The sequence below is a fragment of the Drosophila suzukii genome, chromosome 3 (assembly GCF_043229965.1).
Source record: "Drosophila suzukii chromosome 3, CBGP_Dsuzu_IsoJpt1.0, whole genome shotgun sequence".
Taxonomy (NCBI): Eukaryota; Metazoa; Arthropoda; class Insecta; order Diptera; family Drosophilidae; genus Drosophila; species Drosophila suzukii.
In genome coordinates this window covers 77,299,881-77,313,577 of record NC_092082.1, presented here as the reverse complement: position 1 = coordinate 77,313,577, position 13,697 = coordinate 77,299,881, and the positions used below count along the sequence as shown (strand labels likewise).

Below are 13,697 nucleotides of genomic sequence, written 5' to 3'. Positions count from 1 at the left end.
GGTAAGGTGAGATACTCAAATTGGGAAGTGCCCGAAATGGTTTCATTGACAACTGTCACCGCTCCGGACGCAAACATTCAGACTGACATTTCTATATTTGGAATCGTTTCGGTGACTCGAAAATTCCCACAGTTTACCAAGCAGTTTTGGGCGAGGTTACAATTAAAATTTAATTTTAAAGCGTACACTAATTATGTTCATTTCTCCCCTGACTATAGCTCTGCCTAATTTTCTTATATAAGCAAGAGTACAACCCTCTGATTTAGTTCCTGGCGTGTCCCTGCTACGATCCTTGTTTTTGTGCCCCTGATCCTGTCGCAGGTGGTTCGTATCATTGTTTTTTGGTTTTCAAGGGGAGCGAAGACTTGCGTGCCTTTTCCGCGACACAGAGATTTCCCCGGGCTTGGTGTACCAATTTTATAGTTTCCGGATCAAAAGATCACTTCCTGCGGGAAATATGACAGGATGCTTAGTTGACTTTGGTGGGAAAGTTTCATTGCGTTCTGGAATATTCCCCAATCGAAGTCCTGGTTTTCTGTGGTTAGCTAATGATATGTTTTATCATGTGATAGACACAACTTGGAACTCCTACTGGGGGATCGATGTACTCTAGGAATTTCGTGATTCTAAATATTTGGTTTTAAAAATAGGATACAAAAGAAAGTGAGTTAATGAGCTTTGTTTTATAAACTAAAGGGAACGATTTTTAAAAAATATTTATATGCTAATAAGTTCGTATTATATTTGTTTTTATAAATATACAAATGATAGACCAGATCTGTCACACACACTGAAATATTTGTATCTAAATTACATTTTTGTATAACCATTAGTTTAAGCGATTCTAAGAAATTCTCTTTGAGTTCAATAAGGACATCGAACCATGCACCGTTGGTTTTTTGCCACCGAGCGGGAGGAGTGTGAGCCCAAGCCGCAGGAGGATGAACTAGTAACCACTCGGGGAGCCGAAGAGCCGACCATTGCAGCTCCAGTTCCCACAACCGATTGGCCCTTCTGCGTGAAGTTCCACCATCCGCTCTGCGGGAATGAGTACGTGGCCATCAGTGGCAATAGTGACTCCCTGGGAAACTGGGATCCCAAGAAGGTGTACATGCTGGCGAAGAAAGACTGCAAGGACTGTATCTGCAAGTGCTACCAGTTCGAGGCGACCCTGGAGATACCCCGTAATATCGACATCCAATACCGCTACTGCGTGGTGGTCTACGATCCCAAGTCGGATGAGACATATATCCGCTTCTGGGAGTCGCAACTGAAGCCAAGGCTTATCCGTACTTGCCAAAATATGCTGAAGCGGTGCGATACCTTTGGAACACCTCACGATGACGACGATGAGAATAAGGTCGACCGCGGATGGGCCACCACGGAGACCATTATCCACCTGAAGATCTTCAACGCTCCTTTCATCTGGCAGCATCAGAAACAAAGGCTTCTGTATGTTCGTGTGCAACCCATGTTTGAGGTGCCCGAAGATCCTTGCTTAGGAAAGGTTCAACCCGTTAGACCGGGTTCCTCGATCACGAGGATATCGAGCCACTTGAACTCCCGCAAAAGTAATGGCGAGGATTTGCACCTTTGCTTGGCCCAAGTCGAGGTGGTCAACCTGTGCTCCAAGAAACCGCTGGCCTATCAGCCCCAGTTTGGAGTTCGCTGTGGTTGTGAGGACATGGAGTTGTTCCACTGCTCCATCGCCTTTCCCGCGGAAACCCTATACCGATTGGATCTATACACCTATGCTCACAAGGCGGGTTCGGATGAACCGCCTTATCACTATGGATATGGCTTCCTGATGCCCGATCAGTTGCTGGACACCGAGGGTTCTGCCCGGGTGAAGATCACCTGCGCCTCCACCCACCGTCCGCTGATGGAGATGTGTGTGCGGTACCTCGTGATTCGACCTTTGGACAACTTCCATTGCGATCTGAGTCACAGCTACGAGCGTCATTGGAGGAAAAGTCGTCTCTGCATGAATATAGGCCACAAGGGATCGGGAAATACCTACCGGTTGGGCACCGATTTGGTAAGGGAGAACACCTTGTATGGCTTTAAGCAGGCTGCCTTGGCCAATGCGGATATGGTGGAGATGGATGTCCACCTCACGCAGGATGCCCAGGTGGTGGTCTACCATGACTTCGTTCTTCGTTTCCTGCTGCAACGAATGCCCAGCTACGACGATATCCTAGAAAATCAGGACCTCATTATATTTGCTTATGAAAAACTAAACAAACTTATGCTCTTGGCCATGGGAGGATCAAAGCGCAAGGATCTCATAGCCGTGCCCCTAGAAGCTTTCACCTATGAACAGCTAAAGGAGGTGAAAGTCCTACGTTTCGTTGGCAGCAAAGGCTGCGAGGTTTCCTGTGACAGGATGCTGCAGGAGCAGCGTCCATTTCCTCTGCTCGTTGATCTTTTAGAACCGGAAAATCTTCCCATTAGTATGGGCTTCCTCATCGAAATCAAATGGCCACAGTTGACCAACTCGCGTCGCTGGGAGAGTGGCAGCTTTAAGCCCACTTTCGATCGAAACTTTTATGTGGACACCATCCTGGAGCTTGTCTTGAAGAATGCTGGAAAACGACGCATCGTCTTCTGCAGCTACGATGCGGATATTTGTGCCATGGTGCGGTACAAGCAGAATATCTATCCGGTGACGCTGCTCGTGGAGGACCTAGAGTCTCCCATTCAGTACGCAGATCAGAGGGTCAGTGTGCTGGAGAGGGCCGTGGAGTTATGTTACTCCCTGGAGTTCTTGGGCTTGACCCTGCACGCCAATTCCCTCCTCAACAAACCCGCCACGATGGCCTTCCTCCATCAGTTCAACCTGTGGGCCTTTACCTATGGAAGTCCCGCGATCAGCCTGGAGATTCGCAACAGACTACGGAGACATGGAGTTCTTGGCATCATCTACGATCGACTAGACCAACTGGACCAAGTGGGCGAGGAACTGGAGGGTGACACCATCTGCACCATTGATTCGGTGACCACCAGGCGCATGATCCGGGAAACAGAGGTGGAGGAGTGGCGCCAGAAGTGTGGTTACAAGCCAGAAGCCACAGTGGTAGAAAGAAATATTTACATAGATTGACAATGGTTTTACCCCGCTGACGAATAAAGTATCTAAAGTTATATACCCTGTGATATCAGCCCAAATCCCAGTAATGTAATCACCAGCCAACGTCCAAGGCAGACCATAAAGACAAACGGGCATTACACGACTAAGCCGAGAATATCCCACAAAGACTAAAGCCAAAGTTACGACAATTGTAAATAGAAGGACCAGGGCTCTAACCCCTTTGCTCAACCCCCCGCGAATTGGCAAACTTTTTTCGCAAACACTCGCGCTGCGGATGATAAGCTCATGTGAACTATTGCCGAGTAGATAAACAAAGGACCCCAATCCGGAAGCTGCCTCTGGAGAAGGGGTTAAGATGGTTAGGAGGGTTAAGACGATGCGGTCCAGAGTCCCGTTGGGCGGTCAAACGACACGGCATCGTAAATGATATCCCGTGGCGAATGGGTTTCCTTTATAGGCCAGTGCACACTTTAGCAACACTCACTCGAGGCTGGTCGCCCAACCCCTTTTGATATTAATATCCTTTTGCATATCACTCACACCGTTACGAAGACGTTCTCTCTCGGTGGGATGTGGGTTTGTTGGCTGTTGTGCAACTTCCCCCCATCCATTGTGCGCTATTTATCATAATTTTTCAATTTAACACTGCCATACACTCGGGACTCATACATCCCGAGAGGAAGACAACACCGAGGCTCGAAGGATATCCTGGCGGATAGTTTCCAATGTTTACTTGCGCAAACATCCTTTGACGAACTTTGCCCATTGTCCAGACTTCGCTTTGATGATGGCTTATCCGAACCTTTGCTTTTTGCATTCTCATCGATTCCATCTTTCGCCATAGCCGCCCATGTGTGTTTGTCCTTCCTGAAGGAAGGATCCTACGACCATCGTCCGTTAAGGATGACGTTATTAATGAGCATTTTGACACTTACGTCTTGACATTTGCACAGCTGGCCGTTTGTCTAAGGACTTTTGGCCATTTCAGCGAGTGGAAAAGGTCAACCATCCGCTTTCTTTTCGTCCATCGAATGATGTCTGCAATTTAAATAAATGTGTAATTATGTTTGTTTAAGGTAGAGGGATTCGCTTGAAATTGATGCTAAATATAATTTGAAAATAAATATTTTTCATGCTAGCTTAGGGCTGCAAATATTTAAAAAGGATTTGGTTACCAATTAATTGACTATATTTAACAGTGATTTATTGCAAAAATGTTTGTATAGTGCATTCTTAGTAACATTGATACCAACGCATGAAAAGTACACATATGTACACTCAAAAAAAAAAATATCTACCCTGAATTTTATAATTCGAATTTGAAGGCCAATATTTTTTGAGGTATAAAAATTTCTATCATTTGTTAAATTTAATTTATTTATTATATTATCTTCGTAAGTACTTAGGCAATACCTCCTATTTTTAAAAATTTTGGGCGAATATGTTTTTTAAAGTGTTTACTATATATGCAGCTACTCAAGTAAAAATAGAAAACTGTTTCCTGATTAACTTTTAACGAAAACCCAAGGTGTCTTATAATTTGGAAGACGTATTTAGCTGTGTACCCTGACTTAACCTACACAAAGAGCTCCTTATCTCGAAAAATAAAATCGAATTAAATCATAAATCCAAGAATATTAAAACAAACTTTTATAGCTCAGGAATCCCCTTTGAGATTGTCCGGGTTCAGCACACGGCAGCTGTCTTCGGGCGATCGGATGACCACCCCACTCCATCCTGGGTGCTTCCAACCCATTGCATTCCCGCAGTCCGGTCTTTGTCCGGGATTGTTTGCCTTCAATTTGACTACAAACCATAATTTATCTTTTCAGACGTGTTGGTCAGCGCGACAATGGCGGGCCAGCGACAAGGATTATTGATTATGCAAAGTGCCCGGTGCCCAGGACAATGCCGAGAAAAACAAAGGCTTAAGCAAAGAGAAGAAAGGATTCCAAGGAGGTCTCAAGCTGTGCGAAGGGGTTGCTCTATGCCATTCCTTTCCTTTTCCCGAACTGGACAGCGGTCAGTGGAAGTTGGGAATCTGATGAGCCGAAAAAGTATCCCCTTACAGGACACAGCGCGTGTGTTTTCGCCCATTAGAGAGATAATAGTTCGCTCGGCTCCTCAACCTTTTCGGTGTTAATGGTCAGTTTCGCTATTTTGGCATGGTTAATTAATATCCAGCTCTCGGCAGAGTGTGAGAAAGTTGGAGGCAAAGGTGAGACTGGGCGAGGTGAGAGGCCCAAGCTGTTGACGGATTCTGATGGATTAGGGAAATAATTAATGATGTATCTGAATCAGCGGTATCTGTATCTGGTTTTTGACCATCTAATCGATGGCTATTTAGGGGACAGGACCTTTGATTCTGGCTGAACTGGTTTCAGAACTCAAAATAACAAAAATATTTCAGGTTGTGGAAATTTAAAATAAATAAAATTAAATTCTTAACTTTCAGTTTATAAATATAACTTGAAAGAAACCATATTAGCGCAAGGGGAACTCTACGCAATATGGTTTTTCCCATATAAGAGATGATCTTTTGCTGGCACAAAGAACTGTTTTCAGTAAGAAACACATATTAATTCCCATAAATTGAGGGGAAGAATCTTCTGGCTTTTTTGTTCGCTCTGAAAGCTGTTTTCTTCTTGATGTTTCCACTCAGAGACCCAGTGTCGTTGCAGACAGTTGTTGATAAGAAGCATTTTGATTCTACGAGTGCCTGATAAGCGCCATTTAAGAGAGCGGCTGAGTCTGAGGTCAATTGACCTGCTTTTAAGCAGAGACTTGTGCACGTCCGTTCATCAAAAAGTGCTTTCAAGATTGCCATCCCATCCTATCCCCCATCCCAACCCTCTGCCAACCCAAAAATGAATCTCGCTAATCTATCAGTCGAGTGTCCGTTTTTGTTTTCGTTCTGTCAGGCCGTCAATTTCCAAGCCGAAAATGTAAACAAACCGAGCATAGAAAAAATATTAAAAAACTTCCACCGCACGCCTATAACGAACAAATAAGTAGCTCTAAAAATATATGCATATATACAGATGTCGCATCTTATCTGTCCGCTGAGGATCCAAAGTGATGGCCACATCAGGCGAGAGTTCTGAGATTAATTCAGCTGCCCAGAGCACTGAGCACTGAACTTTTGTCCTGCGACAGCGGCCGCATTCCCTGATCTTTGGCGACATCAATTTTTAGGGTGAACAATTTCAATTAGGTCTACGTTGAACCGCGATTGAGATTAACATTAACACTAAAGCACTGCAAGTACATAGTTTCTGATAATGCAATTGTTGTGCATTGTGCATTTGCGTATTTGCCGCGAATGGCAAACGGTTAGTTGTATCCCACGCTTCGAATTTAAAAGACAAAGGCTGTTTTATTGGCAGCGGGACAATAGGTGGATACTCATGCGGTCTGTCGCAGCCATTAGAAGCACATTAGGGTGCCCACTCACAGGAGCAGCGACACATGCAAGCTGCAGTTTAGCAGCCCAAGACACAGATACACGTTCTTCAAGATACGACTACTTAGGATCCAAACAAAGGCGCCTTTTGTTGGCTCGACTGGATGCTTGGATGGTTGGATGGATGGATGGATGGATGGGTTCAGGGTCCCTCCGCACGATTCTCCGCTCTTGGCCAACCGCAAATGACGCAAAATCGTCGCCAAGGCAGAGGGTTTACCCACGCACACTCACACTCAGGCCGAAATCTCTTGACAAGATAACAAGATGCAACTGTGAGATACGAATGGCCACAAAAATACCGTTTAATGAGGCGCTCGCACACAGCTTGACTATTTCTTAGATCTTATCGAGAGGGAGTCACTCAAAGGATATTGGCCGGCTGCCTATTCTCATTGAAATCTATTCTGTTCCTTCTGCTTTTCGGGTTTCCCGGGGCACATAACTCTTGTTACTTTATGCACCCGGCTTTGTTTGACCACAAAGTGTTGCTGACCAAGTCCCCATTCCTATTCCCTATAATCGATTGAATTACCCGCTGCCTAACTGCTTCCTTCCGCAATTCATGTCAGGCCCTAAATTCCAAGGGTTTAGGGCCCCAAAATGTGCAGCGTCAACTGTCCAAAAGGATTGCATTTCTATGGGAAACTACTGATTGGTTGGATTTTAGACAGGGTATGAATTGATGTCGTCAGCCTTTCACATATTCCGCTGAAAGCCCTGAAAGGATAATTGAAACGGGCACTTGAGACTTTTTCTGAGAGAGCCTCTTCGCACATGAATATGTAATTTCGCCCAGATTTGAATAGAGGGATGTGGCAGAAAGCCTCAAGTGGCCGTTGGCCATTGAGGAGATGTTTCCCAGGGTGTGGGTGCTGGAATATGAAAAGAATCAAAATTAAGTGGAAAGTTTCCCAGCTCATCAGTGACTTGTGTCAAAGCCTTTCGACGAAGAAAAGCCTAATTCAAAGGCGGCATAAACCTTTTTCGCCATGGCAACATATTAAACGAGACTTAAGCCGTAAACAATGCGGTTTTAAGGCCATTTGAGGCCCCACCCTCGACGAGTGGTCGCTGAAAAGTTTAAGCGATTAGCGCAATTTAGCGAAAATAACATGCGAAATTGCGCGCTTGAACGCCTTTTCAATGGCACTTAGATACAGTCGCAGATACATAGGTAGTGCCAAAAGGGGAATCCCGCTGAGCTGCTTAATGTGGGAAAATCGTCGTCACTTGTCAGTGCACGCCCACCTCGAACAACCCTCGTTTCCCACACGAAAAAGTGTTAAAACACAATGAGCCCGAACACACAATCACAATTGTTGCAGATCTGGAGATCCTCTCATCTCCAGAAGCGGATTGTCCATGCTAATCGTCAGATGCGTAAAACTCAATGAACACTCAAGTGCCAAGGGTCCTGACAAAGCAGCCCAAAGCGGCTAAGGAAGCTACTGGAAAACAAACAGATATCGCAAACTCATAATCCTTTCAATGCGCCACTTAAGCCGATCATAAAGAAACGGGACCATAGCAAAAAACCCTTCCCATCTACAGGATCCGACCTTTGGAACCTACGCGTGCAGCCTCCGCAGAAACTCCTTTGTGGACCATTTAGTGAGTGCGGTTCGTCGGGTGTTTGGCCAATTTTCAACGGGGTTTGCCATTCGCAACTCACAACTGGCTTCGGAAACCCGACAAATTAGGCCACTCAGCTTCCACTGGCCTTTGTTCGCCTTTTATCCTTTTTTCGGGATGCTTTGTTTGCCCTGTTCCATTCTTAATGCCGAAGATCAAAATGTTTGTGTCGAAGGGTTGATCTTGTTGATCTCGTTTTTTATTCCTAAGGCGAGGATCCCTTTACCTCCGATATGATTTATTTATTTGTATATCTGCAGCAGGGCTGTCTCGATCTGGGACAGTCGTATGCTGTTTAAGGACTGCCCTTTATTGGGCTTGACTTTTGCACTCTCATCCTTGGGCTGCTGCACGTGCCGAAAAATTGTTAAGATCTGGATAAAAAAGATTATTACATAAATGAAACCTAAGAAAAAACATTGTGATAAAATAAATATTGAACCCTTTTAATTTTGAGTAATAGTACATAATTTATTATTCTTGCTTTCATCAGGCAATACATATATATTTTTGTATGTTACTAAAATCCTAAAATTCCTATTGGGAGAAATTTACTTATTTTAATTTTAATAATCATTGTTTAAATAAATATTTTCCATTCTAACGTTCTTCTGTCAGTTCATTTATGTATGGTATTAATTTCCCATATTGATGCTCATCAAACTATTTTTGGCACATTTCAAATAGTAATCATCCCATTGAAAGCCTGCTAATCTAAAACCAAATTACAACTTTTGCTGCTACGCAAATTGTCCATTAGGCTAATTACGCAAACATTTGTGAATTTACTTATCCAAAAGTTTGAAACGCAAACCTCTTGTTGAACTCGAAAATCTGTTGATTGATGGGCGCATTGTTCGTGTTTGTCAGTTGCGTCTGGGCAACCAGAATGGATTCGGATTACACCTGGACTTGGGCCTCTGGACCGAAGACTGCGCAGAGCAAACAGATTATTTTCATAAATTAGACTTTATTAATGATTAAGGAGACAGACAGGATGGCTCGGGACAGTTGAAGGACAACGGGTGCGACTTTCGAACGGGGTTGGGCTGGGCTGGTATATCCTTAAAGGATGCGGTCGAGGGCCTTAGAAAACTGGACAGTGGTCAGCGCATTGGTCAGTCACGCACGTAATTTCGACATTACCCCTTCGGGACGGCCACTCGCAACGGGATAGGCAGAGTTCAGAGGTCACCACCGTACTTTTGCCCGATTCTTCTCACAGTCCGAACAGCAGGAAACTTAAGACGTTTTCACGATGAATTTTAATGATTTTTGTATTCAAATGCGGATTGCTCTAACCAGTTTGGGCAGTTCCTCCAGCACCCAAGGGAGTGTCCGCTGACTGGCAGGACACCATATCCTGGATTGGCCCATCGCCCATCGGTCAAGCTGTGTGCGAATCCCATTTAAAATGGCCAATGTCCCATGTTCGGTTCTCGTTTTTTATTACTGCCAACTCTTTGTTCGCTGGCCTCGACAAAGGGTCAATTCGAAAGGGCAACAGTTGAAGTTCAGGGCGCATGTGTTGAGTCCAGGAATGGGTGGCCATTTTGTAGCCACGACCAACCGAATCAAATGTATCTAAATGAAGAAAAACGGTTATCCATTAAAGTTTGGTAGAATACCTTTAAAATAAAACTAATCTGTCTGTCCTCAGCTGCCAATGATAAAATAACACCATATAGAAAAATTTAAGAATGTTCTGGTAGGTCTCATAATCTAACAATTTCCTATTACTTTTGTGGTAAGTTCCAAAAAAGTTATTATGATATCCGGTGTGGAAGTATTTTCTCTTCAAAGAAATAAACTCTTCAAATGAACTTTTTCCGTTGACTCGTGTGGACCATTAACCAGTTTTTATAATTTTCTTTAAACGGTATTATGCTTTGCTACAAAATCGCCATTACACATGAAGTTTTCCCGGGTTTTTAATGGCTTTTTAACTGCTGGCCCAACGCTCTTTTAATGGCGTCCACTTGACCAGGCCACCTTAGTTGGTTTGTTGACACCTGCAGCTCAATTTCGGGCTTGTACTGTTGTGGATCTAGATCATAAGAAAAATCTAAGGTTGTCACTTCTTACTGGATAGGTTTAAACTTTGAACTAGGCCGACTTTAACTCACTCTCTGGATTTTTCCACATGTAGCGCACTTCCGGAAGATTTCGAGCTCGTTAAAATCCCCAATTTAATGAAGATAAATCGTAGTTGGTTTTTATTAACCAAAACCAAGAATGGATAACTGTTTGGGTTTGAAATTTCACCTTTTGACATCGGTGCGGGAAATACTGGATGTAAGTTCCCAGTGAAACAGCGACTGCGGCCACGGTGACATTTAAATTAATAAACTGCCAGAGAGTTTGGGCCGTAACAGGCGCGTAACTGCAGTCAATTATTCGGCTGAAAATATCCTGTTTCCAGCATCCAGTTTCCACATCGGCAGCATCATCATCATCAGCATTATTATTAACACTTTCCACGGCCGTGGACTCGCCACTTGAACTTGGTTCGGCGGTGGCTCGGGTTTTTCCTCTTATTGTGTTTTTGTAATGCCATATAATTACACCATCAAGTTGACTGATGACACGGAATGAATCTTTGTCGCTCCCTTACACAACATAACACTCGCACACCCAGTATTTGCATAAAATCATAATTTTTCTTCGCACCAACCCGAGGGAAACCGAAACCCTTTGCCCGGTTTAGGGATATCGTGTCACTCGGTTTCGACTTTCCCTTAAATGTCAGCGGATCGAAGAAAAGAGTTTGTTCTAAATGATCCTAACATCGAGATGCAGGAGTTTCGAATATAATGTGATACATTTATGATAGTAATTTACTTATCTATCACTCAAAAATGGTTTAAAAGCATCTTGAAACTATATGATTATGCACTTTTCCAAACTAAATTTATAATAATTAAATGTGGAATATCTCATATTCAATACCATTGACTTCCATTAAATGGGCTTAGAGTTATTCCATTATGTTCGTCTTACAGTGGCATACCAATTGATCTGGGCTCCAAAGAATGGCATGAGCTAATCCCTGCCATATGCGTTCCTTCTTAGCCCCGATCCGTCATAGGGCACAATCGGAGGTGTCAAAATTTTTGACACTTCAATTTCTTCTGCTCGCAGAAAAACACGAGACAAATGAGCAGCGCGTGCGTTTGCTCATTGCGTTACATGCGAATATCCTGGCAGGAGGATATACAACGAGTATCTGTGTCCTGGATTGGTTTGTGTAGGTGCAGCCGTCGTCTGTCAAATGCGTCTTGTCATGCATCAAAAAAAAAACAGGAGAAATGAAAGGAAGTTGAAAGCCAGAAAGGAACGAAGTCAAAGCAAACAGAGTGAAATGGCAGCGGGGAAAATTAAATTGAAAATTTCAACAGAATCAAAGGTAGGTGGGGGGGGGGGGAGTGGGAGTGCAAGGGGAAGGGGGAGGTGGATGGCTGCCACCAGGTTGCCACAGTTGACTCTTTTGATAAACAAACAGACAGCAGACAGAACCATGGCAAAAATGTTGATTACAGCCAGCGAAGGCAACCAGCCACCAAAACAGCAGAAAAAATGCACTGCAAAAAATAAAATACACTTAAAACCAATCAGTTCTGATGAAAAATTAAATATCAGCCAGTTAAATGTGATTATTCTATAACAAAAAAGAATATTAGATTATATACTTGTAACTAGTATTATAAGATAAATACTTAAAAATAAAATATATTAATGCAACCTATTGTTACCTGAAAAGATAATTATTTTTGTAATTAAAAAAAATAGTTAAAGAAGTATCTGCAAGTTTAATATTAATTTTTTTTTTTTAATTTTATTTTTTAAAGAAACTTCCTGCTTTGAAATTATAATTTCAATCCTTTATGTTGCTGACTTATTATAGAAATATATTTTTTAAAGTGCACCTACAACAGCGGTACAGTGGGACATATGAGACCGCTGCTTCCGCCTTTGAGTCGCAGCCGCCAAAGGACATGCGCCAAAAAATCCAACAAAAAAGCATAAAAAGCGAAATGAAAGCCGCTGAGGAAATGAGAGAAGCGGGAAAAAATGAAATAAAAATCCATTCGCGACTCGCAACTTCCATGTGTATCCATGTCAGCTTGGCTTTTGTGCTATTTGGAACGAGTTGTCAAATAAAGGCGGCAGCCGGCGGAAAAGAGGAGCTGGATCGTTGACTTGGCTGGCTGCCACCATCAAAAAATGGCGTCTGGCCCGGCGAGGACTTTAAAAAGCTGCTCGGAAATCGATGTGGAAAAGTCAGCTGCGGTCCGGGTGCCTTGCCTTTGCCTCTGCCTCTGCCTCACCTGTCGCAGGACAAACACAAATTTTAATCAAAATAAAAAAAAAACGGGAGCAAAGTAGAGGAAAAACTACAAATCACATTTCCTGTGGCAACATCAACTTCCTGTTGTGGCATGGAAATCTCCTAGTCAGCGTTTCACACGCCGTCTGACAACTGCAGCCGCTTTGATGTTGCATGCAGCGCATTTTCCGCTGTGTGTCATTTAATTGTCAGTCAGTCAACAAGAGTCCGTCAACTTGGTCAGTCATGCACTCAATCAGTGGCCAGGACAAACGGGCGGGGTTCACCCCCAGCGACTAGGGTCCACCCCCTCAATGAAGTGCAGTTTCTAGCTTCCCCCGGCCAGGAAGTTCGACTTCCTAAGCGGAACTGGCCGCTTTATCCTTCCATGGGAATGCCAGGACTCGCGGGGAGGACTCAAATGCAGTCAGGACCAGGACCAAAAGGACCAAAGTTTTTAGCTCTTTGTGGTTTATGCTGCCAGCTCCTAATTGATGAAGTTAGTTTGCGTGCTGTGACTGGAACCCTTTAATTGATACTTCAGTTGGGAATAGATTGGTACAGCAGCGATAAGGACTTTGTTTAGAGCAACATTCAGTGGGAACTAGTTAAATGTTTATGAGAAGGAGTTTTATAAAAGCATGAGGGGTTTGTCTTTCAGAATGATTTTGTTACACAAAGTTCTAAAAACAAAGTCTGAATTCTACAGAAGGATGTTACATTGTAGGTATGATAAATACCATAAAAACCATACTAAAGTTGTTATACAAAAAGATACAAGTTTGAATGAATTGGGATCAATCAATTTGAAATACCCACTGCATTATTAGAGACCTATTTATTCGGTTGTAATCCATCTGTTTTATATGCTCTTTCCAACACCCTCATTATTTGTTAATCATGGTTAATGCCCCAAAAACCAAACCGCACCTGCGGCCCCACCACAGTGAATCGCTGAGCGATGCTTAGCCGGAATAAATCTACCATAAAGATGCTTGACATTATTCAAAATACCAAAACTACAGAATTCCCGAAATATTTGGCTGGAGGAGGAGCTGAATCGAGCTGGAGCGAGCATTTGGACAGGGCGATAATACGACGACGATGGGCAAAAAAGGCAATAAAACTTAATGCCAGACGAGGGAGCCGCGAGATCGAGTGGAGCGTGGAGGCACAAACGA

At 43.4% G+C, this 13,697-nt stretch overlaps 2 protein-coding genes across 2 annotated transcripts; both read left to right on the top strand.

The window, feature by feature from the left end:
• Positions 1-772: 772 nt before the first annotated feature.
• On the top strand, positions 773-3,243 carry LOC108017409 (glycerophosphocholine phosphodiesterase GPCPD1). The gene has a single exon (XM_017084435.4). It carries the CDS (start codon positions 884-886, stop codon positions 3,101-3,103), a length of 2,220 nt encoding a protein of 739 aa, XP_016939924.4. The 5' UTR covers positions 773-883; the 3' UTR covers positions 3,104-3,243.
• A 3,451-nt stretch (positions 3,244-6,694) lies between these two features.
• On the top strand, positions 6,695-8,544 carry LOC108017421 (uncharacterized). Its single transcript, XM_065866804.2, is given in 2 exon segments — positions 6,695-7,832; positions 7,834-8,544. Coding segments are annotated over 2 exon segments (225 nt in total). The 5' UTR covers positions 6,695-7,700; the 3' UTR covers positions 7,927-8,544.
• Positions 8,545-13,697: the final 5,153 nt, after the last annotated feature.

Excerpts from the sequence above, each read along its gene's own strand:
- LOC108017409 (XM_017084435.4), top strand. The coding sequence starts at position 884 with ATGCACCGTTGGTTTTTTGCCACCGAGCGGGAGGAGTGTGAGCCCAAG.